This window comes from Nelumbo lutea, chromosome 3, assembly GCF_056320005.1.
Source record: "Nelumbo lutea isolate HS-2025 chromosome 3, American lotus-T2T, whole genome shotgun sequence".
Lineage (NCBI taxonomy): Eukaryota > Viridiplantae > Streptophyta > Magnoliopsida > Proteales > Nelumbonaceae > Nelumbo > Nelumbo lutea.
Genome location: NC_142686.1, coordinates 114,471,300 through 114,499,175, shown reverse-complemented (window position 1 = coordinate 114,499,175; position 27,876 = coordinate 114,471,300). Strand labels below are relative to the sequence as shown.

The 27,876-nt window shown below is 38.5% G+C and overlaps 1 protein-coding gene across 7 annotated transcripts in view; it reads left to right on the top strand.

The window, feature by feature from the left end:
- The window catches only part of UPL6 (ubiquitin protein ligase 6), a 134,331-nt gene extending 113,431 nt beyond the window's left edge, over positions 1-20,900 (top strand). For all 7 annotated transcript variants that reach the window (XM_088976065.1, XM_088976063.1, XM_088976064.1 and 4 more), the window contains 5 exons: positions 12,062-12,142; positions 15,472-15,545; positions 17,015-17,086; positions 17,159-17,248; positions 20,426-20,900. In XM_088976065.1, the coding sequence (XP_088832191.1) occupies positions 12,062-12,142; positions 15,472-15,545; positions 17,015-17,086; positions 17,159-17,248; positions 20,426-20,492 (384 nt within the window). In that variant the 3' untranslated portion in view covers positions 20,493-20,900. The remainder of the gene's footprint in view (positions 1-12,061; positions 12,143-15,471; positions 15,546-17,014; positions 17,087-17,158; positions 17,249-20,425) is intronic.
- Positions 20,901-27,876: the final 6,976 nt, after the last annotated feature.

Sequence of the window (27,876 nt, the reverse complement as noted above, 5' to 3'; positions counted from 1 at the left end):
TTCATCCAGCTGTGCCATCTCATTCCCAAACCCATCGTCCCCAATATATAATCGAGGAAATTCCAGATGGCATGGTCATAAGCTTTGTTTACATTGACATTGCACAAAATTCTGATCTACAAAATATTGTGTTTGAATTGATCAGTCCATTCACCATGAGGACCACACCGTGCATTTGTATTCCTGAAACAAAAGCACTCTAAGGCTTGAATATATGCAAGGTACTTCCAAATATCTTATGAAATTTTCATGATGCTTATTGGCCTGCAGTCTTTCAATTCCACCACCCTGGCAATTTTAAGAATCTGAATAACAAAGTTGTGTCTGTGCTGCTTTTTTTTTTTTTATAAGAAGTAAAGTATCAATTGATTCAAGAGAAAAGTACAACCAGGGGTTGTACAAAGGAGATAGAAGAATAGATTCAAACTACAAAACCATTAGGAGATACAAACAGGCTGTCAAAATTAAACAGAGAGCTACAAAAAGAACTGTCAACTTTAAACTTAGTCGATGACCAAGAACAGAGCTTCCCCACAATCTTCTGCCACACTGCATCTTGTTGACAGCTTTTGTTTTGAAATATCCTTGAATTTCTTTCTTGCCAGATCACCCATAACACTGCACCTGAAATAAGATGCAGTGTCTATGCTTGAAATATCCTTGAATTTGTTTCTTGGCATGTCTATGCTTCTTTTATAAGGTGAAATAGCATGAAATTGTTTAAACCCGTTCATTACATCTCACTTCACTATTCCAACAACTGTAACAGAACATTACGTAAAACCATAATAATCCATCCCTTCCAAGTCCCTTGTACCATTCCAACAGCTCCTGTTCTAATGGCTCTTCAATTCATCTTTTTTTTTATCAGTGAAAGTAATTTTATTAATAAAAAGATATGAGAATTAGTACAGAGTTTGGGTAGCCTCAGCTACCCCAATGTCCAATAACATTCCACCCAATATTTTTCTTACAATCTTACAACATAGCCCAAAAACACTGTTCCCTATTAGCCCCTTGCTTTGCTAGCTGATCCGCAAACCCATTTGCTACTCTTGGAGTTCACTGAACTATTAACTGGATATCCTTTGTAATGTGATTAATTTTCTTGATCTCATTTCTGAATATCCATGGAGTCTTTCCGTCCTGTTTTAGCCAGCTTATAATCACTTTGGAGTTGCCTTCCACAACCAACTTTCTCACACCTATTTCCATGGCTTTTTGTATTCCGAAGACCATTGCTTTTAGTTCAGCTGTAATGGAGTCCCCCCACCCAATAGGGCCAGAAAAGAGCCCCACTACACTCCCCGTGTCATCTCTAATAACCACACCAATTCCAGCCATGGCCGGGTTGCCAAAACTGCTCCCATCAAAGTTTAATTTGAGGCAACCAGATTCAGGAGGATCCCAACTCCTTACTGCCTTCTTTTTTGCAGATGACGAGGATGCAACAGTCCTCAAATTTCTGAAAATATCATCCACAGTAAAATCTGAGAATAATTCCATCGGTTTTACCCATGAAGTCACTTTTAACATAATCCCTTCTATCAGTATTTGCTTGCACCTTTTCTTTCCTTAAAAAATTCTCTGATTTCTTTCCTCCCATAACATCCAAAGTACTGCTGCCTGTGTGCATCTCCAGAGAGTTTTTCCTCTTATTTTTGGCCACCTGAAAGTGGAGGCTTCAAACAGTCTTGCCAAGCTCACCGGGGTGTCCCACCTGCGTCCAAAGAGAGGAAAAAACCAATCCCAGATGCTACTAGCTACAAGACAGGAAACAATGAAGAGCAGTTTCACCATTAGATTCACACAAACAGCACCAATTTGGTGATAGACACCAACCAGGCATCTTCCTCTGCATCAGATCATAGGTGTTAATTGCACCATGGTAAACCTCCCAACAAAAAGCACCCACTTTAGGGGGAATAGGGCCACACCAGACTTCTTGGACTGGAAATTGGACCCTAGGTTGAAAAGATGTCAAGGTTTTGAAGGACACACAACTGAAATCTCCAAGAGGGTTAGGAATCCAGATTCTAGTACCTTGCTTAGCAGGATCTATAAAAACCCCGTCAAGCAGCTGAACGATAGAAGACACCAAATCCAACTCCGAGTCTCACACATTTCTGCGGAGACCCAGATTCCAGGCAAAATCAGATTGTGATGGAGAAGGGGACAGGAAATCAGCAACCGGTTTTCCCTTAAGGCAGGACAAGGCATAAATTGATGGGAACAAGGTCTTTAAAGAAGAATCGCCCACCCATACATCTTCCCAAAATTTAACTTTGCTACTAGAGTTGAGATCAAACCTGACATGATTGAGGAACAATGGGAGGAGCTTGTGAATCACTTTCCACGGTGAAGCACTAGAAACCCTATAAGACACTCCAGCATCCCAACCATTTTCAAAGAGCCCAAGAATACTAGTCACAATCTTGTGCCACAGCCTGTCAGTTTCTTGTGAGTACCTCCATAACCACTTTCCTAGCAAAGCCACGTTCTTTCCCTTCAACCTTCATAAGCCCAATCCTCCACATTCTTTCCTCCTAGATACTAGCTCTCATCTTAGTGATCTTTCTTCTTCTCGCCCGGTTCCCACATAATGTCCCTCATTATTCTCTCTAGTTTCTTTCCCACAGCTTGAAGCATGCTAAACACCAAGAGGTAGTAAACTGGTAGGTTTGTTAGGGTAGACTTAATAAGAGTAATCCTTCCCCCCAAAGAAATATAGTTCATCAAGTTTTTTTTCAAACCTTTCCACGATTGGATTCCAAAATCCTATGCTTCTAGGATTTGCACCAAGGGGGAGGCCTAAATACTTGAGTGGCCAATCACTTCTTAAGCAACCTAGCTCCTCAACCCATACACTAACATCTTCTTGTGCTAAATTGATCCCTGCCACCTGACTCTTATTAAGGTTCACTCTCAGATTTGTCACTTTTTCAAAGAGTTTTACCAGCATTCTCAGGTTTCTTGCTCTTAACTCATCTCCATCCTCACAAAAAATAATAATGTCATCCATGAATTGTAGATGAGTTAACACCACCCTCTCCCTTCCTACTTTCCAACCCTTTAACAAACCAGTCTCCTCTGCCTTCGAAATCAATCTGCTAAAGACCTCGGCTAAAATAGTGAAGAGGAAAGGGGATAAAGGGTCCCCTTGTCTCACTTGTCTTAGGGAAATCCTTGACTGCACCATTTACCAACACAGAGAAGTGAGAAGATTGTAGGCATCCTTTAATCCATTTACACCATCTTGCACCAAAACCACACTTCCTCTGTTTGTATGCTCGAGTTAGGGGTATTTTGGTCATTCTAGTGTATCTTATTGAAAGTGAAATGTCTATTGTATCTGAGTTTAAGTTATGTGTCCCATCTTCTATGAGGGACAAAATTGTCTTTCTTGTAACTCAAGTTTTTCATGAATAAAAGTCAAGTGGGTCGGCTAGGAGAGTGACTTTTGAACATCCTCTCTTCTAGTCTGGCCGAATACTCTTCTCCTCTCCTTCTTCTTTCTCTTTTCTTTCTTCTTTATTCTTCTCTACTTTGACCTAGAAACAACTAGGGTTTATTTACATGGTATCAGAGCATTAAAGTCTGGTGTTCGTTTTCTTGCTGTTGTCTTCTTCCTGGGTTCGCCGCCAACTTCACAGTAGGTTTCATCATCCTACAGCTGATCTGATTGAAGACTCGATAAAGGGTTGGAAAGGAGTTGTCGTTTTGAGGGCCTGGAGGTGAGAATGCCTCTGGCCGGTGCTGTTGTGGTCGTTGAAGTGGTATACTAGACCCTCTATTCAGTGTACGAAGAGGGCTGGTCGTATACAGGTATGGACACTGTTGTCGTGTGTTCAAAGATGGACTGTGAATGCTGATTTTTTTTGTGTGCTTCGAAAGTTAGTTGTTGTGGTGCTGAGTGAAACTGATACACATATCAATCATGTTTTTTTTGTGTTTTCTTGCTCACATCTGTGCTGAAAGAAGAGTGGTAGACTGCTGATGTCCACGATAGCAGTGGTGTGATGTTGATTGTGTTGTGGTGACTGACATATCTGTGTTTTTAAATGCTTAAAAGTGAGCCCCTAGACCTTGTGTGTAATCAGTTCTGCAGTATGCAGAACAAGTGTTCGATGAAATGATTGAGTAATTTCAGTAGTGGTGTGTTGGTGGTAAATGGTCCTGCAGTGTGCAGTCCAAGTGTTTGATGTGTTGACTGAATGATTTCAGCTTTAGAGTGTAGTGTGTAATGTGCAGTTGAAGAAAGTGGGTTGGTGGTATTGTAAGTGAGATAAGTCTTATGACAAGTGTGAGATTGTGGTGTATATTCAGAGGAGACATAATTGAGATGGCTTCAACTGTAGTTGGGAATGACAACAAAACAGGCATCATGCTCTCTTCAGATTATCCAAGTGTTCAAATGACATCCATCAAATTGAATGGTGAGAACTATGTACCATGGGCAAAATCTGTGGAGGTGTTCTTGAAGGCCAAGAGGAAAGTAAAACATGTGAGGGAGGAGAAACCTTCCTCTGATTCTCCCGGGTTCAGTGATTGGGAACAAGATGATGCATAGATAATGACATGGCTTTGGAACAGCATGGAACCAAAGATTAGTGTGAACTTCATGTTCCTAGATACAGCCAAAGAGATCTGGGATCATGCTAAAAAGTTGTACTCTGGACAAGACAACACAACTAGGGTATATCAGTTATACTAAGAGTACTTCAATTTGAAGCAAGGAAGTCAAAGCTTAGAAGAGTATTATGCAAGTTTGAGAAACATCTACAATGAGCTAAATGTGTATCACCCTCTAACATCAGATGTCCAGATCCAACAACAGCAACACGAACAACTTGATGTGACTAGGTTTCTTGTGGGCTTGAAGGCTGAGTATGAGCCTATCAGAGCACAGATATTGGGGGGATCAGCTCTCCCCTCACTTGAAGAAGTTTTTGCCTGTCTTAAGAGGACATCCATCGAGCCAGTGGAACATTCTTCCTTCTCCGATAGATCTGGTTTGGTAGTGACTAAAGGGAGTAGTCGTGGAAGTAGAAGTGGTGGTGGCAGCAGTGGTCCTCCAAGCAACCGTGGTGGACACATGTTTAACCGGGCCAGTGGCCGGACTGGAGGCCGTGAGTCAGGGGGAGGCCGTGGAAAAGGAAGGGTTAATGCTCAGAGAAAATGTACACATTGTGGCTTAGAGGGGCACACAGTTAATTTCTGCTATGATTTGCGTGGTCCACCCAACACTTGGGCTAACCATGTTACATCTAAGAGTAGTAGCACAATTACTGAAAGCCAACAAACTGCACCAACCCCCTCCACACCCACTTGTGCTTCCGAGCAGGAAATGGTGAGTGTACCATGGGCAATATATGAGCAGTTCCTTCAAACATCTCAACAGAACACAGCTACACTTGCCCATTCAAGTATGACTTGTTTAGCTTCCAAAGCCTCACCTTGGATCATTGATTCTGGCGCCTCGGACCATATGTCTGGGACTCCTAATGTATTTTCCTCCCTTTCTCGCACCTCCACATCTCAAACAGTTACACTTGCTAATGGTTCTACATCTCCTATTTGTGGTGTTGGTGATGTTGATCTCTCCTCATTGTCTTTAGCATCTGTTTTATATGTTCTTAAGTTCCCTTTTAACCTTATGTCTGTTAGTAGATTAACCAAGTCCCTTAATTGTTCTGTAACCTTCTATCCTTCTTCTTGTGTGTTTCAGGATCTCAAGACGGGGACGAAGATTGGTAGAGGGCATGAAGCCGGTGGTTTGTATTACCTTGATGGTGGTGGCCCTCTAGTGGCTTTTCAATCGTCTCTTACTCCTCTCCAATGGCACTATAGACTTGGTCATCCCTCTCTCAAGGCTTTGAAGCTGCTAGTTCCTTCCTTGAGTCATCTTTCATCATTAGATTGTGAGTCATGTCAGTTGGGAAAACATCATCAAGTCTCATTCAGTCCAAGAACTGATAGTCGTGTCTCGAGTCCTTTTGCTTTAGTTCATTCTGATGTATGGGGTCCAGTTAAAGTGGTGTCATACAATGGGTTTAAGTATTTTGTAATCTTTGTTGATGACTTTTCAAGGATGACATGGATCTATCTTATGAAAGACCGTAGTGAATTGTTCTCTATTTTTCAGAAATTTCATGCTGAAATATTCATTAAGTTTGGTGTTTATATGAAAATACTTCGCTCTGATAATGCCAAAGAATACATCTCCTCATCATTTCAGCAATACCTAGGACATCATGGAATAATTCATCAAACTTCTTGTGCCTACACCCCGCAACAAAACGGTGTAGCTGAACGGAAAAATAGACATCTTCTTGAAACTGCTCGGTCCTTGATGATCAATATGCATGTCCGAAAGCACTTTTGGAGTGATGTTGTTCTTACATCCTGTTTTTTAATAAATCGGATGTCGATGTCAATCCTTGGAAGTCAATCCCCTTTCTCCGTGTTGTTCCCCACTTTGTCTTCCTTTCCTCTCACCCCAAGAGTCTTTGGTTGTGTTTGTTTTGTTCAACACTTGGGGCCTGGAGTAGACAAGCTAAATGCTCGGGCTACGAAGTGTATTTTTCTTGGCTACTCAAGGACTTAGAAAGGGTACAAGTGTTATAACCCTAAGTTTCATAAATCGTTTGTGTGCCCTGATGTCACCTTCTTTGATTTCATTCCTTTTTTCTCCAATGTTGGGGTCTCTTCTTCTCCCTCTGTGGTTCCTCTTCCTGTTCCGGTTGTGGACCCCCTTCCCGTAGCTCTCACTCCTACTGCAGATGCACATCATATGCCAGTTACTATAGAGAGGTCGCCAATTACTCAAGTGTATACTCGCAGAAGTTCTTCGGCTCCTCCTCCACTTCAGCACCTGCCGACAGATCCTGCTACTGCTCCTCCTCCCTCAGATCTTTATCTCCCTATTGCTTTGCAGAAAGGTAGACATACTTGTACTTCTCATCCCATTTCAGACTATGTTTCCACTGCTCACCTTTCTGCTTCTCATTGCAAGTTTATATCATTACTCTCATCGGTTCCCACTCCCAAGACTGTACAGGAAGCCCTTGCCTCTCCAGGGTGGCAGCAAGCCATGGAAGAAGAACTCTCTACTCTACAACATAATCATACGTGGGAACTCACCACCCTTCCTCCTGGTAAGCACACTATTGGGTGTAAATGGGTCTATACAATGAAGCATCTTCTTGATGGCAATGTGGAACGGTTGAAGGCACGGTTAGTGGCCAAGGGCTATTCTCAGTTATATGGTGTGGACTATATGGAGACATTCTCTCCTGTGGCTAAAATTGGTTCAGTTCGGGTGTTGATCTCATTGGCTACTATGTATGATTGGCCTCTCCTACAACTTGACATCAAAAATGCCTTCCTACATGGTGATCTTGTTGAGGAGGTGTATATGGAGCAACGACCAAGGTTTGTGGCTCAGGGGGAGGCTGGTAAGGTGTGCAGGCTCAAAAAGGTAATCTATGGATTGAAACAATCTCCTCGTGCATGGTTCGGCAGGTTCAGTGAAGTGGTGAAGGCCTTTGGGATGAAATAGTGTCAGGTTGTCATAACTAGAAGTGACAACAATGGAATTGACAGGCTAAAAAAATTCTTACAGGACCACTTCAATACGAAAGATCTAGGGAAGCTAAAGTATTTCTTAGGAATAGAAGTTGCGAGGTCAAAATAGGGGATCAACCTGTCAGAGGAAATATGTTCTTGATCTACTTGAAGAAACAGGGTTGTTAGGTGCTAAACCAGCAGAGACTCCTATGGAATTCAATGCCAAGTTAAGTGTGGATGCAGGTGAAGAGTTTGATGATCCTGGAAGATACAGAAGGTTGGTGGGAAAGTTGAACTACCCGACCATTACCCGACCAGATATATCATTTGCTGTGAGTGTGGTGAGTCAGTTTATGCAACATCCCCGGGTTCCTACCTAAAGGGTGCTCCAGGTCGTGGTTTGTTATACCAAAAAGGAGGACCTCTTGAGATAGTAGGGTACATAGATGCTGATTGGGCTGGCTCTATATCTTATAGGAGGTCAACCACAGGGTATTGTACCTTCCTAGGTGGCAATCTTGTAACTTGAAAAAGCAAGAAGCAAATAGTGGTGGCAAGAAGTAGTGCGGAAGCAAAGTACAGGGTTGTAGCCCATACCACATGTGAACTAGTATGGCTGAAGAACCTACTACAGGATATGGGTTTCTCAATTGACAAACCCAAGAAACTATACTGTGATAACCAAGTTGCTTTTCACATCTCATCCAATCCTGTCTTCCATGAAAAAACTAAACATATTGAGGTGGATTGTCACTTTGTGAGAGAGAAAGTGATAAGTGGGGTAATAACTACATCTCATGTGAGCTCAGGAAATCAGTGGGCAGATATCTTCACAAAAGGATTGTCTCGGGGAAGAGTAGATTACATTTGTAACAAGCTGGGACTATATGATATATACTCTCCAGCTTGAGGGGGAGTGTTAGAATGCTCGAGTCAGGGGTATTTTGGTCATTTTGGTGTATCTTATTGAAAGTGAAATGTCTATTGTATCTGAGTTTAAGTTATGTGTCCCATCTTCTATGAGGGACAAAATTGTCTTTCTTGTAACTCAAGTTTTTCATGAATAAAAGTCAAGTGGGTCGGCTAGGAGAGTGACTTTTGAACATCCTCTCTTCTAGTCTGGCCGAATACTCTTCTTCTCTCCTTCTCTCTTTACTTTCTTCTTTATTCTTCTCTACTTTGACCTAGAAACAACTAGGGTTTATTTACATCCTCAATGCTTCAATTAAGAACTCCCAATCCACCAAGTCATGGGCTTTCTCTAGATCCAATTTACACACAATGCCCTTCCTTCCTGTTATCTTGAAATCCTCCACACACTCATTGGCAATGAGTTTGATCTGATATTTTTTTATCTAGGGTAAAAGTCCCTTGGAATTGAGAAATGATTGATGGGAGGGCCTTTTTTAACTGAAGGGAGAGGACTTTTGCAAGTATTTTGTATTGACTTGTCACCAAACCGATTGGCCTGAAGTCCTTAGGATGGCAAGCACCAGATTTCTTGGGGACCAACACAATAAAAGTGGCATTTACCCCTTTACTGACACTCCTCCTATTATAAAACTCCTCAGAAACTCGCATTAAATGATCCTTTAGCCACTCCCAACAATCCTGGTAGAAAGCCATAGTGAATCCATCGGGCCCGGGAGCTTTAGAGCGATCCATATAAAAAATTGCTTCCTTCACCTCATCTAATTCAAAATTTCTCTCCATGCTCCTACTAACAGCACCTTCAAGGACTGGCCAATCTAAACCCTCCAGCTTCCATCTTCCTGAGATAGGCCTTCTTAAGATTGATTTAAAATGATCCACCAAAGCCTCTGCAATCTCATCATGACTAGTTATTGTACGATCCTTCACTTCTAACAAAGAAATCAGATTCTTCCTTTTCCTCCCGTTCGCAATCATGTGAAAGTATTTTGTGTTCCCATCCCCTTCTTTGATCCAACACACTCTTGATTTCTGCCTCCAGGTCATTTCTTCTCTAAGGAGTGTGGATTCCAACTCTTTTCTTAAATTAAACCTCTCATCTCTTTCCCCTGCAGCCAATGAACCTGATTCCTCCTTATTTATTTCTTCAATTCTGTTTATTAAACTAGCCTTCCTCTCTTCTAATCTCCCAAATTTGTTAAGATTCCATTCCTTGATTTTTACTTTTAAATTCTGAAGCTTTCTACGAAATCTAATCCCTTCCCACACAGCCTAGGGGTTATCCTCCTTCCACCACTCCTCAACCTTCCGCACAAACTCCGAGGTCGTTAACTACATGTTTTCAAACCTAAAGGGCGACGGCCCCACCTCGTCTATCCCTTGTCCGATACATATCGGCCAATGATCTAAGACGACCCTAGGTAGTGTCCTACCCACCATGTTACTCTAATGTTCATCCCAATCCCAAGACACAAGAAACCTATCCAACTTTGAGCACATCAGATTCTCCTGGCAATTAGTCCAAGTATATTGTGTTGTCCAATCCCGATTTCCTTCAATTCAAATGTGTCTATAAAATTATTAAATCTTTTCATGTTGGTGGTTATCCTTTGTCTCGGATTGTTCGACTCAGCAGTATGTTTGATCGCATTTAAATCCCCCCCAATCACCATGGGCCTTGCCACAAACCTCTCACATCTGTCAGTTCTTCCCACATCTCATTTCTTTCCCTATACGAATTAGGCCCATAAACATTGGTCAACACCCAATTAAAATTATCATACAGATTCTGCAACTTTATTGACACTGAGAACCTACCTATTAATTCCTCCACACATTCCATCGTATTATCATTCCACATAGTGGCTATTCCTCCTGAAGCTCCACACGATGGGGCCATGGCCCATCCAATATCTCTGCCTCCCCAGACACCTCACCCACCTTCTATCAACCTCTTGTGCCTTAGACTCTTGGAGCATCACCGCATCTGGCTTTTCTCTTCTTAACACTTCTTTTATGAGTCTTCTCTTTTCTACCCTCTCCAAGCCTCTAACATTCCAACTTATAATCTTCATTTCACCATCACATCATTTATCCCTGCCTTATCTTTTAACTTCAGCCTCCCCTTCCACCTATCGCACCATCTTTCCCCCTCTTGCCCCACCATCCTCTCTGTTTTTTCATCTTTTTGTTCTTTTGACAATATATCAATTTGGAGCCCATCTAGAACTGATCTCAATCTTCATCCCTTGTACAGCCTTTTATAGAAATTTATACTTAGTTCACCATTGGTAAAATAGGAAAGCATTTTCTAGTGATCCCATTCAAGTCCATTTGAAACGGACTGGTACGTACCCAAAATAAGGTCTTTTTTCTGGGATTGGGAAGCTACCATATGAAGATCAACAATTGTGAGACTTTACCAAATCAGAGACCTAACTGATGCCTGTCAACTCATAAATTCTTCCTTTGCGATGCAAGTGGGGAAACTACACTTCACCTACTAATCTCCTGCCCTTTTACTTATTCCATCTGGGGTTGGTTTTTCGCTCTCTTTGGTTGCAAGTAGTCCCCACTAGAAAATTTGGAAAACCTTTTTAAGCATTATTTTTTTATCCACCTAGGAGAAGAGGAAAATCATATAGAGGTGCACTAGGGCAGCCATCCTTTGGCCTACTTGGAGGAGAAGCAAACTAAGGAAGCAATTATTGAGATCTCTATAAGAGTGGTCAATTGGATCAAGATTGCTGAAATCTTCATTCCTTTTCAAAAGGAGGATATTCTGTGCAGGTGGCAGATTGTAGCCAACTCTTCCAGTTCAAGACACAATACTACCTTCAATTGGGCCCCACCTGCTCAGAACCAAATAAAACTCAATTTTGATGGTTGTAGCATGGGTAACCCACTAATGTCAGGCATAGGAGGTGTGTTTAATGACAGTTATGACTCAATTCTAGGAGCTCCATTTGGGCAATGGTGATAATACCATGACTGAACTGCTACCTGTGCTGCAGGGGTTTTTTCAAAGCCAAGCTGCAGAGGATAGGGAACCTCTAAACTGAAGAAACTTCATAGTGGAAGGGGACAGCAAGACAGTGATGGATTGGGTTAGAAATAACAGGTAGCAGGACTGCAGGAAACATGGCAACATTGGCATACATCGAGAGAAGCAAAAATACTTAGCAAGGGAACTGATTGACAATTTCAGATGGGTGCATAGATCAGTGAATAGCTTTGTCAACTGCTCAGTGAAGAATGGGGAAAGCCGGGCCAGGGAAGAACCGTTTTGGGAGACAACCACTTAATGGTTTCGTAAAAAGTATGCAAAAGGGTTAGGTGGTAGAAACTAATCTAACATAAGGGACTGTTTTCTTTGTATATAACATTCTTTGTATTGTTTGTTAATAAAGCTTACAAGTTACCCATCAAAAAACATGAAATTTATGTTTACATGCATGAATTCGTAGATCACTGTATTTAAACTACAAGTTACTTTTAAATTGGCAAGACATTATTATATATGCAATCCCTATTCCTTGTTTGACAATAAGTGTTTTCCCAGATTTTGATATCAGGCTCACTGGAGGGATTGGATGTTGAAGACCTGCGCTGCCATACTAACTATGCTGGTGGCTATCATAATGTAAGTGGTTCTTTTGCATTCAAAAAAGCAAGAGTGCGGTGCAAAATTCATTCACCTTTCAAGTCACATTCATCATTATTTCATATTTTATAGTATTATCTTATAGAAGTTGAATTGAGGACTTTATAGCCTCTTTCTGCTGCTTTTAAGAATCCTACGACTTAAATGAAAGAAACAATAAACTCAAGAAAGAAAAAGACAATGACCCAACTGAGTATGACAATAGCATTAATTGATCCATAGACTTGGACCCAATAAATCCAAATGTCAAACTATGTCCTCATCGGTAAGTGTCAAGAAGGCAGACATCATTCGCCTAATGGCTATTCCTAAATCCCATTCATCTCCAAATCTTGGGCACAAATTGATCAAGGAAAAGAGGGGTTTAACAATTTAAAAATTCAGTAAGATTTCTCACAAACTATATAAGTTTGGAAACATCTATAAAGAAGAAAGGTTTAAACTATCAGACACAGTAATGTTTCTCTTCCTAGAGATGGGTGTTAGGGGCCATCAGTAATCAATACCTTGTCTTTTCTAGAATAGAGCTTAGAAGACTGCAATAAAAGTGAGACATCGGTCATGCTGTCAAAAGCCCCAAAGTCTATATTTATAATCCAAGTAGAGACCTGATTACTTGAATAGTAAGCATGATTTGCAGTGGTGTGTACCTAAGTGAGAATATGCAAAAGTAGAACCAATGCCTAAAGAAGCTCCCACAATGCTTTCTATTTGACTCAAATACTTGTCTTCGTTCTCAAACTCCACTTGGAAGCAACAAGAGATCTCTTGAGACGAGAGATTGTATGTCAGAGGTGTAGACATGGAAATAGACAAGGGCCTAGACTCATCATTGATAGTTGCAAGTTGCAACCACTGTTATCTATATAGTGATGTGATGAGTTTGATGACTAGTCATTCTGGCCTTTTTGTCAATGTGAGGTCTTGATTAGTCAATTGAAAGAGATATGTTCTAAACTAAGGAATTGATGCAATTTCATAAACAGGTTAATAAAACTACAACCATGCAATAAAAGAGTGATATTGAATATAGACTTGTTCATGGACCGGCCCGGGCCGGGCTTTTACTCTTCATGAATAGAAATTTGTTAGGCCCGAGCCCGAGCCCGACCCGAACCCGACCAATGGGCCTACAACTTGGGCCCGAGCCCAGCCCTAATAAAAAGCCCGAAGCCCGAGCCCGAGCCCAAAGCCCGACGTGAAAAGTGTGTTAGTTCGCATATGAGAAAGAGAGAGAGAGAGAGAGAGAGAGAGAGAGAGAGAGAACTCACCACCGCCGCCAATGCCTATATTCGTCGCCTCGCCGGTGTTTGAGATTTGAAAGAGAAGTGAGAAGAAAAACGAGAGAGAAAGAGAGAGAAAAAGGACTCACCACCGGTTGTGTGGCTGCCTGAGAGTGCGAGGACTGAAGAGGATGTGAAGACTGAAGAGAAGAGAGGTCTGGCTTAGGGAGTTAGGGTTTTTTAAGTTTAGTCTATAGGTCGGGTTGGACCGGGCTCGGGCCGGGCTATTTTGGCAAATCCCGAGCTCGGCTCGAATTTATCGCGGGCTAGGCTTTTTGGCCCGGGGTTAAGCCCGCAGGATCATTTGCGTGTTCAAGCCCGTCAGGCCACCCGGCCCATGAACAGGTCTAATTCAATATATAGTTTGCAGTCTTCAGCCATGTTTGGGAGTGCTTATGTTAAAAATAAGTTCTTAAAAACATGTGCTTATTCGAATAAGCACTTAATTTGCATTTGGCACCCAACTTTTTCAAGTGCTTGTTTTTTAAAATAAGCACTTATTTCATATTGGGCATATGGTAGTCTTTTTCTCCAATAAGCACTTAAATAAGCATCCATGACTATTTTGTCCTTCATTTTCTTTCAAATTTTACAAAAACACTTTTGTAAAAGCACTTTTACAAAACTACTTTTATGAATGCAATTTTATAAAGGCATTTTATGAAGGCACTTTTATAAAAGTACTTTTGTGAAAGAACTTTTATGAAAACTTTTATAAAATCACTTTTACAAAAGCACTTTTATGCAAGTACTTTTATAAAAGCACTTTTAAGGAAATACATTTATAAAAGCACTTTTACAGAACTTTTATAAAAGTACATTTTTGAAAGCGCTTTTACAAAAGTACTTTTATAAAATTCAACTAGGGGTAGTTTTATAATTTGTATTTTAAAATTCAACTAGGGATAATTTTGGAAGAAAAAATTGAATAAGTGCTTATTGTATAAGCACTTAAAAATGCTGAAATTTTGGGCTTAAAAAATAAGCCCTTATTTTTTAAGGCTTATTTCCCAGACAGCCATAAGTGCTTAGTGGTGTGGTCCCATCCCAAATAAACACTTATCTTTAGCACTCCCAAACATGGCCTTTCATTTTGCAAATATTCAAAGTTGGGCTAGATAGGCTAGGATAGGAATTGTTGCCTTCATTCTCCAAAGAAAGAGTGCAACCTTAACTATTTGATGTTCCCTTTGTGTGTGACAACTCTGTACCAGAAGAGCATTGATTGGAAGAAATTTTAAAAGGACTCCTCTACTACCTTCTTTTGTTTTATTTCTTTCATATGTGTTCTATATTATTTCAGATAATTAGAAATACAAAGAAACAAATAAAGCTTTAAAATAACTTTGTGGTTGACTAGTTGTTCCTTGTGTTATTCCCCTTTTTGATTAGTTACTGAAGCATTTTATTAATATACAACAGAAGTATTACAAAGCATTACGAAGAACCATTGTGTAGGTAGCATTTACTACCCTGCCGCAGCATCGTCATACAAACTAGAATGTAACCCAATACAATTGACTCCTGTTAACCCCTTGCTTAGCTAAAGCATCAGCCAACCCATTTGCAGATCTCTGTACCCAATGTGTTTTTGTATTCATGGTCTCTACCGGACACTCAATCTGCTTGTGCTATGCTCAATCCTTGAATAACTTCATGGATTGTCTGTTGTGATCTGCCACACCAGATTGACGTATAAGCTGCAGAGATTCTAGAGCTGCAAAATATTGCTCCTAAGTTTTCTGCTCGGTTGAGATATATGTTATTAAAGCCATGCATGTATAAATGCATTTGGGTTATATTCCATTCAATCCATGTTGTATGTCTCTTCTATATTTCTCTTTCTTCTTTAAGTGGGAACTAGTATTGATTCATCCGTTACTAATGCATTTAGATTCATGGTTACAGTATTTGTTCATTTTTATTGCATTCCATTATTTCTCAGCCAGGAAGCTGGTATTTGTCCTGTAATCTCACAGTTGTACAGAGACTGTCTGATAATCCTTGAACTTTTCTCTTTGGCAGGAACACTATGTGATCAAGATGTTTTGGGAAGTTCTCAAGAACTTCTCTTTGGAGAATCAGATAAAATTCTTGAAGTGAGTTAATAATATATGCCATAAGATTCTTTAGCTATATTTCCATCTCTTGTATTGATTGATAGTAATGTTATGCTCAGCAAGATAAATTGCATTTTTTTTTTGGAATGGTAAAGTATCGTATCAATATAAAACTGCCAACATATACACCAACCCATGTACATTGAGAGACTGTACATAGGTCTATACAAATTGCAATTTTGGATGACATCCAAAGCTCCCACATGGGTCCTTAGTGTTTAATGTCTTCAAGGGAAAAGATCAAAGCATCTTGTTCATCATTCATTACAATTTTTCTGGATTACTTGACATGCATAAATGAGTGCATATGCATGTAAGCAAATAAGGGATTAATATATATATCTTCCACCTGATGTACCTGATGAACCAGAATCTAGGAGTTGGTAGCTAGCATGAAATTTTCAAAGCAGTGAAAGATTTTACCTTAGACATCAGCAAAGAACAATTACTACCTTAAGAAACGTTCAGAAGTATAGGGTTCTCATAAAAAAATAAAAAAATAAAAAAAAAAACCGAATTGAAAATGTGGTTAGCCAAATCGATTGGTTTGGTTTCATTTCAGTATTTCTGAAAAATTGAAGGACTGGTTCAGTTTTCGGTTAACTTAGAAAAAATGGAGGTTAACCGAACCGACCAGTACATATTTATATGTATATTATATATTTTTTTAATATGTCACATATTATGTATAGATATATTTATTATATATATAAATATGCATATATTATATATTTATAATATATTATAAATATAAAAAACTGAAGAACTGAACTGGTCAAAACCCAAAACTGGTTAACCAGTGGTACTGGTTTGTTTCGGTTCAGAGAATTGCAAAAAGTGGTAGGACTAGTTCAGTTTCAAAAAAACAGCCCACGGTTCAATTAACTGAACCATGAGCACCCCAACAGAAGTATATAAGCAGATTAAGTTTTGGACAGGGAAGGATTTCTGAGTGCTTACTACTGTCAACACACGTCTTAATACTCCATCATGATTTGGTATTCTATTGAAACATAATCAGTTCAGAAGTTATGCCTTCAGTTATCTCCTCAGCGTCTCAACTAAATCCATTTCCCTACTCCACTCAAAAGTATCAATGTATTACAAAGGATAAGTTGAGCAACCTAAAAATTAGTTATAACATCAATGTTCATTCATATCCACGCCAGTATTCATGTATTACTTATTATAGCGCTTCTTCAAAAGGTTTAGAATGTATCACTCATATAACAATGTCCATTATCCAATATCAAATCAAGATGTTGCATTTGATTTCCGGAATTAAATATTTTCTTACAACTCGCGATTACAAGTTGGTTTACGGAATTAAATATTTTCTTACAACTCGCAATTACTGTGTTCATTCATGTCTTGCTCCTTGGATGCTTTCTAGTAGAATTTAAAATCGCTATCAACTATGGTACAAACTGACCCCATGTTCTATCTAGGTTTGTCACTGGATGCTCTCGAGGACCACTGCTTGGTTTCAAATACCTAGAGCCCCAATTCTGCATACAAAGGTAGCATTTTATAACTGTTGTGTATTGTTCCCTTTCTCTAACTGGATTGTTCATTCGAGCTGTTTAATTCAGGACTGCTGGTGATGCTTCTGAAGAAGCTCTTGATCGACTACCAACTTCAGCAACTTGCATGAATCTTTTGAAGCTTCCACCCTATAGAAGGTGTGTTACTCTAATTAAATTCTACAGCTAAATAATGCAGTTCATTTACTATGATTTCGGATACTTCCCAGCAAGATCCATAGGAAATCTGTATGGAAAACCAATCAAGGAGGTATATTTGTAGATAAATAGAAATGAAGGATATTCAATTTAAGTGTATTTTTTGTAGAAAAATGCCAAATGAAACCTTAATACCAAAGCCATACAATCTTACCTCAGTATCTTGCCTTTTAGTGTAGCCAAGGTTCAAAATATCGATATGCCCGATATGCCAGTAGAGGCGTATCGGTAGTTTTTTTTTTTTCAAATCCGGTTCAGACGGGCCGGTTTAAGGTCCGTCCACCCCCTGAACCGGTCAAAACCCCGATACACACTCTGTAGGGGTGCATTGGGAAGCTCCCAATACGATACATATCAGCCGATATGGGCTGATACGTACCAATACTTTGAACCTTGGGTGTAGCAATGTCAAGGCAAGCATTGGATTGTTTAGATGTTAGGAGCAGTCCATAAAGCAAGAAATATAATGACCATATCCACACTCCCCCTCAAGTTGGAACAAATGTATCTCTCATGCTCAACTTGTTTACAATCTGCAATAGACACACTCCTAAGACACCTTCAGTGAAGATGTCAGCTAGTTGTGTAAGTGTTGTTATGCATGGATTACAAATCTGTCTATCTGAAAGTTTCTCATGTACAAGACGGAAATCTACTTCTATGTTCTTGTTTTGGTCATGCTAGTCTCCTAGATGGTTTTTTTTTTTGCTCAAATCACTCCCCTGTTGATAATTGAGGAACCACTGAAATGGACGAATGTAGGATGGTATGCAAGTGAAGAATGTTTTGGTTTAGGGAACTGAATCAGGCAGATCACGTTTTTATAATCCCAGTACATTCTTAGTGTAAAAACAAAGAAACCATGCTTGCAATGGTGAAAGTCAGAATTTGGTGATTGTTGGTTTAAAATTTGAAGAAAGTTTCATACAATGTAGTTCACTCAATTAAATAATTGATTTTTTTATTTTTTGGGTAAGGCCATTTTTTTCTAGTATCAATTTATCATACAAACAGTCACCTTGATTACATCTTGCAGAGAAATCCATTTGATTCGGACAGAGAGAAATAAACTCTTATATAAAAAAATCCATTTATATTTCTTTTTATATCAAAATCTTATAAAAATGAAAATTACAAATACAACTAAGAAACAACTTTACAACATCATATCTCTTATTTTTTGTACATTTGTAATGATTAGTACAAACACTTCCTGGATTACAAGTTCCCATCTTATTTCTTTTCTTCATAGCATGTCATAGCCATCCAACTATATTCTTCCAGATCTTGCACTTGGAAGGGAACCACAATCAGTTGGATTAAACGAATGGACTGTTGGCAGTTTTTACCCTTATTCTTCAATCATTTAATCTACGATTTTATGGAGCCATATTCAGCCAAGTCAAAGAACAAGGCTATATCTGGCTTGATCCCTATATGTTCCTCGTGGCAACTCTCTTTAGAAATTAAAAAGCACTCGTTTTATATGATTTTTCCTTCTACAACTGCAATTTCCTCTTTCACAATGAGGTTTAGAGACTGAGCAAAAGATTATGAGAAGATTGTAATATGAGAGAGAGGACATTTTTAAAGAAGATATTTTCAAAAGAAACCTTCCTTTACCTGTTGGTATTTAGAAAAATGGTTCTTTTGTCTTCTGTTTTTTTTTTTGTTCTTTTGATCAATAACTGGAATTCATTAGATTAAAAGAATTTAGTTACAGCGCTCCAAAGAGAGAGAAACAGGCTTAACTCTCTCCTGGAAGATAACAAAATAGATGTATGTTTTTTCTTTCTTCATTTTTCTTTCTATTTCTTCCTCGTTTCTTCTCTATAACCTTTTTGTCTTTCTTTCTTCACTCTAGAGATTGAACTCCTTAGACTCAAAGAAGTGTTGTTTGGATATGGGAAAGGGGGGCTTTAGCCTCCCAGTAAAGAGATGAAATAGGGGTTAAGGTGGTTATGTAACCACCCCTCTTTTCAAGTGAATGACACCTAGCCTCACATTTAATGAGTAGAAGATTTAGTTATGGACACTCTTTTAGTGGTATAAATGTGCTTCATTTAGCCCATTAGCACTATTTTATAGATATGGTCTAACCCACTTAATTTGGATAGGCTTTAGGTATTGGGTTCCATGGGATTCTTTTTCTCTAAGAAAAGGAAAAAAAAAAAAAGTTAAGATGCGTCTGGGTATATCTTCTTATAAATTTTGCTTTCAATAGGGATGTTTTCACCTTTTAAAACTTGTTTATGTATTTTCTGCTTGATGCTAAGGTTATAGGCTTTTAACTAATTTTTAGTTAGCTAAGATGCATCTGGGTATATTTCTTAAAAATTTTACTTTACCTAAGTATTCTGGAAGAAAAGAAACAGCCAAATCTTTGATAACAATTGTTATGGTGTAGCTTCAGTTAGAAACAAGGTTATAAACTTTTTGTGTTCCTGGTTAAGTGTATAAGGGCTTTCAAGGGTGTCCAGCTTTTCTCTTCTTTGCAAGCAGGACCTTTTTTTTTCATTGAATCTTTTTGTATATTCCCAATGTACAGGCTCTCACTGTACATGGAATGATATTATTGGCATTCACTCATATTTTCATACATTACAATACTTACCTGTTCCACAAAAAAAAAATCGTATCACTCCATCTAATTTTATGAATACACATAGCATCCCTCATTTTTTACCAACCAATATAATAGAAGGATCAACCATGCACCATAATGAACCAAACCATTTTACTCAAGTTCTCATGTTTTCTCTTTGGCAATTATTTGTGAAACACACATTGTTATAAAATACTTATCAAAAAAATACACATTGTTATAAAATGGTGAATCCATGCAATGAATTGGATTGTATCGTTTGCATTTATTTTTCATTTTTACACCCCCCCCCCCTCCCCCTTTATATGAACATAAACCCTAATTGACCTTTTAAGTACATATCTGATCTAGTAGTCAAAAGAGTACATTGGCTTAACAGTTCCAAATTCCATGTCAGTGATGCAACATTGCTTCAGTAAGCTAATTCTGTTAACATGAAAGTGAGTTTCCATAAAAGATTCATGAACTATTTTGTTATTAACTGCATTTTTATGTGGACGTTCATGATGCAGTAAAGAACAATTGGAAATGAAGTTGATGTATGCAATAAATGCTGAAGCTGGTTTTGATTTGAGCTGATAAGATCTAGTAACGTGTTCAATGCTACCACATAGTTATAGAGGCCACCACCTTAAAGTTTTAGATGAATATTTGTTCTGCTCAAAGTTGTTAGACGGTGAAAAGTTCTTTGGAATCAGGTAAGGAGGCCTAACCAACAGAACGAAATATGAAAAGAGAAGTCTGTACATAATCTTTTTTTTTTTTTAATTTGAAGCCACATAATGTATTATTGAGCGATGCGCTAGATTAGTGTACTTTATGTATACATGTAAAGTCTGAAAAAATGTCTCAGCCTTGGAAGGTTAATTCGTCTATAAACGAGTTTGGTAACCTTGGCGTACCAAGTACCAACAAGGCAACAAAGAATGGCTATCAATTACAAGTATCCATGGTTGATCTCTCATTTATTAATGACTTTTCTGTAAATAATGGCTTAAGGTTGGAGACGTCACTTTCCGTGAATTGGTTTACTTGTTGCAAATATCTTTTCAACGACAAGAAGACTTTGACTAATGATAAAGATACATTTCCCCACGCCTCATTTTTGTGTGTGTGAGGCGTGGTCGTCAAAATGTTCTGTTCATTTATTCTGTTTCAGACACTACTATTGGATGCGTCTAGTTCATGAATACACTCAAGCTCCAAATAAATGTACATTTACCAAGGATTTTGACTCGCATCGTCACATGGATTAGATCGGCCATAAAGATTGCAGCATGAATCCAGCATTTAGCATGCGTCTGGCTCCAGATCGAAACTCCTACTTTTTCAATGCATCTTAAGCAATCAAATGGAAAGTCATTCCATAAGGATAAGGTAATTCATCTGGATTTGTCCTCAAATACCACTATGGTGACCTGAAAGATTCACTCCCCGATAGTTTGTACGAGTCCGACAGTTTCTGTAGCGGGTTCCCAAATTCTCCTAAATTCCCTGCCTCTTTTTTCTCTTTTTTGATAACTGGCGAAGAGGGGCAACACAAAAATGGGCTACATGTCCCCAGAAATCTAAACAATTAATAATAGAGTAAAAGTGTTAAACCTACCTGCGTATCGGTCTGTATCGGTGTTTTTTGTGTTTTATTTTATTTTTTTTTTTCAAAACCAGTACAGGGGTTAGTTTAAGTCCTGATTACCTTCTGAACCATGGCCTGACCCGAAACACCCCCTGTAGGGGTGTATCAGGAAGGCCCCACTATGATAGGATAAGCTGATATGGGCCAATATGTAACGATATTTTGAACATTGCTCCTCACTGATCAAAAGCAAACTTGAACAAAAGACCTTATTTATAAAAAATTAAATCTCTTTTTTACTTTTTCTAAACAATTTTTTGTAAAATATACAAACAAATGTGAAGCGGTTTCAATGAAACCAATCAGAGGATCTCTTCAGCTATTATCTGTAATGTGGTTTTAATCCCCAGTTTTTGGGGTGTATTAGTCAATTTATTTTTTCGTCAAGGATAACAGTTTATAAATATGAGAGTGGAGGTTTAAGTCCAATTTGAAAAATGAAGGGATGTTTCAGTATTTGAATGAAGTATTAGGAGAGGTTTTAATCTTTTATCCTTAATAATAACTAAGGTGGCGTTTGATAAATCTGAAATCTGGAAAGTTAAAAAGATATTAAAAGTGACTGAAATCTGAACAAGGCTATATGATGCTTTTCTACTTTTTAGAGTCTTTGAATACTTGTTTGTGCTGGACCAAGATGTTAACATTTGAAATGCCCTGATTTTATTATTTTACTCCTAAAATAAACTATTTGGTAAATTTGAGCTCAATTTGTATTATTTTATATAAAATAATTTATCAAATTCAAAATAATATTGAAATCATACAAAAAAAAAATTAATGGTTGCTAATTAATAATTAATTATATTAAACTAACACGAATAAAAAATAATTAAATACATAATATTTTATAATTATTACAAAAAATATTTAATAATTAACAAATAACATAATTAAATTAATAAAAAATAATTACTCACTATTAAAAATAATAAAATGATTAAAATTTAATAAAAGTTAAAATAATCAATATAAATTAATGGTTACGATATTGGTGAGGGACCAAGAACGGAAAGCATCCGAAGAAGCTAAACTGTTCTTCCACTTGACCAGAGCTTGGGCTTCGGTTGTTGATGTAGAGAGCTTCAATGGGAGGGAGAGGAGAAACAGAAGAAGCAGAGGAAGGAAAAGATGAGGCCTTTGAGTCTGCCACCTGTCTGGTGTCTGCACATCGAGTACGTAGACAACCGTTTTGCCGATACCTGTTCCCTGAATTACTTCGACATGGCTAGAGACTGGACGGGTGGAGGAAGGAATGAATATTATGTCGGGTCAAGGAATGTTTTCAAATATTGAAAGGTTGAAACCTCAACGAACGGTTGCAGAACAAAGTCTAACTGATCCATGCCATTCAACGGTATGAGTCGGATTCCTTGAGACCAAACTATTGACTTTAAAGAGGAAAAAACCCCAACAGTCTTACACACACCAAGAACCTTAAGTCCCATGGAAGAGTCGTCAGCGGCAAGTTCAGAGCAGTTTATAAGATCATAGTACTTGATCACATCAGTGATAACCTAAGTGTTCAGAAATTTTCAGTAATAACATCCAAACCTAGGGCAATTAAAACAAGAATGTGGATGCACGTCAAAACGGCATTCTACTTCCTCCAAACCCAGCTTCATTTCCTTCGTCACCAACCTGCAGAGAGGGTTCTTCAGTTCGAAGAGAGGGTCGGAAGAGAAGAAACGGCGGTAGAGTTTGCTCATGTGTAGAGAGGGTTTGAAGAGAAGAAACGGTGGTGGAGTTTGCTCAGGTGCAAAGAGGGTTCAAAGATATTGGAAACGGCGGTGAGCTTCTTCAATACAAAGAGAGGGTTGAATGTATAGGAAGAATAAAACTTTCTCATTTTAAAATTTCTATGAAGACAGTACTGTCTTTTACTAATGTTTAAATACCATCTGAGTGAGTTAAGCACCCGCCCCAGCACTTATGAATTAAGATTTGAAAATGTATTTCAGATCTAGTAAGAAAATTCAAACGTTTGTGATGTCTAAAAAGCCACTGATTCAAACCTCAAACATCTTAGTAGTGCAATCAAATGCCACCTAAATCTTTCAAAAGTTTTTTACATTAAGAGAGGATGATGAGCATAATTAACTAGTTTGTCAGCAAATTTGTTAGCTTCTCTAAAGACACGATACTCCACTTCTCGAAGCTCCATTCTTTGTTAGCTTGAGAGCTGAATTGTCCATACATTCTAAGGTTGGAGGCAAGGCACTTATATAGCCAGGCTGTCGTAAGCCTCACGAAACACATCTAGGATCTCCGACCCATCTAATTCAGATGTGGGTTCATGCCTGAAGATGGATTCTATGTAAATAGATAAGGCTTATCCAGCCGCACCCGAAGCGGGCGGAGTGATACTCAGCTCTTCCAATGTGGCATCGTGATCTTGAGAAAGTCAGAGACGATAACCCGCTTAAGGAGGAGGTCACCAAATAGGTCGCTAGCTGAACTCTAGTCAGGTTGGCAAAAGTGGGTCGCCCCTCATGCCAATCTGATGTCTTGTCGAGGCTAGGGTAGTCTAGTGGAAGCTAGTCGCCTCATACACCGACTTGAGGTCCCACCTAAATGTTTGTAGTTCGGTCTACCAGGGTGTCCCCAAGGTCACTGGTGTAGTTGTGAAGTGTCCGAAGTGATCTGCTTACATGGTGTCGAGGTATCTCTTGGTTGTTCTGCAATGCCATGTGTTATGATGTCATTGGAGGACCAAATTACCCCTCATCAGAATTATTATATACTCAATTGTTGTGATCAAATGATAAAATATAATTATTTATTTATTTATTTATTTATTTATTTATTCTAAAAATATAAAAATAAAAAATAATTATTAAAGAAGAATTTTCAATTGGCATGTGGATATGATAGGTCATCCATAGAATTATAATTTATTCTATTGTTGTGATCAAATGATAAAATATAATTAATTATTATTTATTTTTTAATTTTAAAAATAGAAAATAGAAAAAAAACATTAAAGAAGAAATTCCAATTGCTCTATGGATATGATAGATAGATCCATAGATTTAAAACATATTTAGTCTTTATGGGCAAAGAAAAAATTACTTTTCAAATTTTTTGTTAATTTATATTTTCCCCAAATATGTTCATGAAATTTCCATAAATCTACTGATAACACAAAAAAAATGTGATTTTGAATGAAAGAAATGTAGACCAACATAAATTTAAACATTCAAGGAAAAAATCATATGATATTATAAAAAATTGAAAAATTTTACCTATTTTTACCGCATTTTTCCAAATTTTGAAAAATCTTCAAAAATCAACGATTTACACTTGTTTCTTGCAAATTTTTGCAAATCTAGCACTCTAGGAATGAGGTTTGGAGTTTTAGAGTCACTTGGGGGTGAAAGAAGGATTATTTCAAGGAAAAGAAGCTTGTTTTCCCCCTTTATTTTTTTTTTAGTTTTTAGTCGTATCTTTTTTGTCGATATGCTACCAATACGCCCTGATACACCCCCGATACGGGTCCAATACACATGAAAAAAGATGAGACACCCGATTTTCATGTGTATCCCATATCTATTTTTCAAAGAAATGATATGATGCACCCCATATCGAACGTATCGTATCAAAATTTTAAACCTTCGTAGTCACTCTCCTACCACCTAATTTCTTATCACAATTTCTCAGAGAATTGAAATCCCCCATTAAGCACCAAACTTGATTAATGTTTATGGATATTTCCTTAATCCAATTCCAAAATATTCTTTGCTCCATACGATTAGGGGGCATAGACAAAGGTTCAAAACCAAGATAAATTGCAAAAAAAAAGTCAGTAATTAAAGCATGAACCAATCTTTCATTAGTCATTATAATATTGAAATTACATTGGCTTTTGTTCCACAAAATCCAAAGCCCACCTGAAAATCAACATAATCAACAATACAATCATAAAAGGCAAAGACATAGCTAATTTCCTAGCACAAACCGGATTGACTCTAGTGTCCATTAAAAAACAACCACCAATCTTGTGAGACTTGACAAGCTCAAAAACCTGTCATCTAACTTAGAGTCTACCCATCCCTCTAAAATTTCAAGATAATATCTTCATTTGTTATTGTCTTTGTTTTGGGACCCATATTGTCCTTAACCATATTTATCTTCTGAGGTTCATTTTCATTTAGCTTATTTTCCATCATCTTATTACTCTCATTGAAAAACAGAGTGTCCTCATGAACTTCTTGGCCATCCCACTTGATGATGCATGATCTGGTTGCTCCTGACTGGAAGGTAACTCGAGCGTTGGTCTGCTACATGGTTGGATTGAATTGAAGACAAATAGATCAGAGGTCCGGGGTGTTTTACCCGGTGTGGGCGCTCTGATGCTTAATTTAGCAAAGAGTTTGTACCAAGTTTGATTTGCTTTTAGGATAATAGAGTATGAAAGCTAATTTGCACAAATCTTCTGAGGCTAGAGGTGATGCCCTTATATAGGTGAGTTGTTGTAGGCCTCACGTAACATATCTGAGATCTCCTGCCAGTATAACCAGGAGTCTGTTTTGCACTCGGAGATGGACTTCGTGTGAACTTATAAGGCTTATCAAATCCATCCGATCCGGGCGGGATAAGGAAAAGGATCGCTGACATGCGATGTGACCCCAAAAAGATAGGAGACGACTGGCTAGCTTCTAGAAGAGGACTATGTGGCACCTCAGCAGGTCGGGTCACCACAAGCTGCTCAGACCTCGGTCTTGGCCGAGGCGCCCGAGCTGACTTGGCCTGCTGAGGTATTCGAAAATACAGAATTTCCATCCAATCATTAGGTCGTTCCACGTGTCCACATGCTAACAAGTTGGGCCAAATTACCTCTCATCACCACTCTTCCTCTATGTCATGTTCACCTTCCTCTTCCCCCTCTATATTGTCCTCTCCATCATCAAATTTATTCATGCTTGGTCTAGAGTTGCTGATATTAGGAGGGTTACTCCCATTCTCTTCCCCACTTGAACCACCTTTCTAAACCCACCTCAACTTAGGCATCGATGGTTGGACGAGTTCAATGGTCGTGTGGCCAGGATTAATATATCTAGCCTTGGTTATGCTCTTTCCTCGATCTTGCCTTTGGACTTTGGTTCCTATCATGGGACCAATTATTCTTTTTAGTGGTCCATCCTTTGCCCTTAGTCTTCCCAAGTCTAGCACACCTTGGTCCTGTTGGAGGTTTCTTTGAATTAAAATTATTTCGCAATCCCCCTCATCCATAGGTTTTTGGGATATTGGGCAGTTAATGGCTTTATGTCCTCATCTCCCACAGTTCACACAAAGATGGTAGATGTTGTCATAAAAAACTCTGATAGTGTGTTCTTGCCCATCTGAAGTAAGAGGAGATTGCAATATAATTTGAATGGTCAAGTGAGATCAACTCTTACACAGACACGAGGGTACATGGTCTTGATTGGGATCCAAGTTGATGACAGTACCGACATCATAGAGAATGACCCCTATTTCTTCCTGGACCAACAATCCAGAGGGAGCCCAGGAAGCCTAATCCAAAGATCAACATCTTCAAGCTTAGTTGTAAATGGGTTGAAGCGTACCTTCCACTGAAAGGTTACAAAGCATTTGCCATTCACTAGCCACGGGGCCTCCTTTAGAATCAAAATATAGTCATCAATGGAGGAAAAGGACAATAAGAAGAAACCATTTCCTATTGTTCGAATATGAAAAAACCGTTTCCTATTATTCGAATGTCAGTCTTACTCTGGATGCCCCAGTCCTTAGCCTTCTCAATGATTGTTTTGGTTGGTTCAGATTTACCCAAGATTTACAAGGACCAACAATCACCATTACTCTTCTTTTCCTTTCTCCTTTCTGAGTCTAAATTCACTGGACGGGCAATCTTCGAGTCCTTCCCATTGTTGCAAGCATAAAGGTGTCAATTGGACTGGATTCGGTCCAATCTAATCCAATCGAACATTGTTTTATTTACAAATGGATTGGATCAAATCCGTAAAGGTGTAAATCGGGTCATGCTAGGCTGGTATGGCACGGCCCGCGGGCTGTCTCAAGCTGTGCCTCCCTCTCCTAGGATGGCACAGCATGGCCTATGGCCCAAGCCCGTGTGGGCCCATGCCGTGTCATGTCATGGGCAGGGTTGGTCCATGGGCTGAGCCTTGGGCCAGGCCCCAGATTGGACCAATCTATGAGAGGCTTATTTAAAAAAATGTTTAAACTTTTATTTTATATGAATTTTGATGTATACAATTGTTTATATATACACTAATTAAATAAAATAGTATAATAAAATTGAAAACAAAATTTTATATATATTATATATTATATATTAATATATAATTA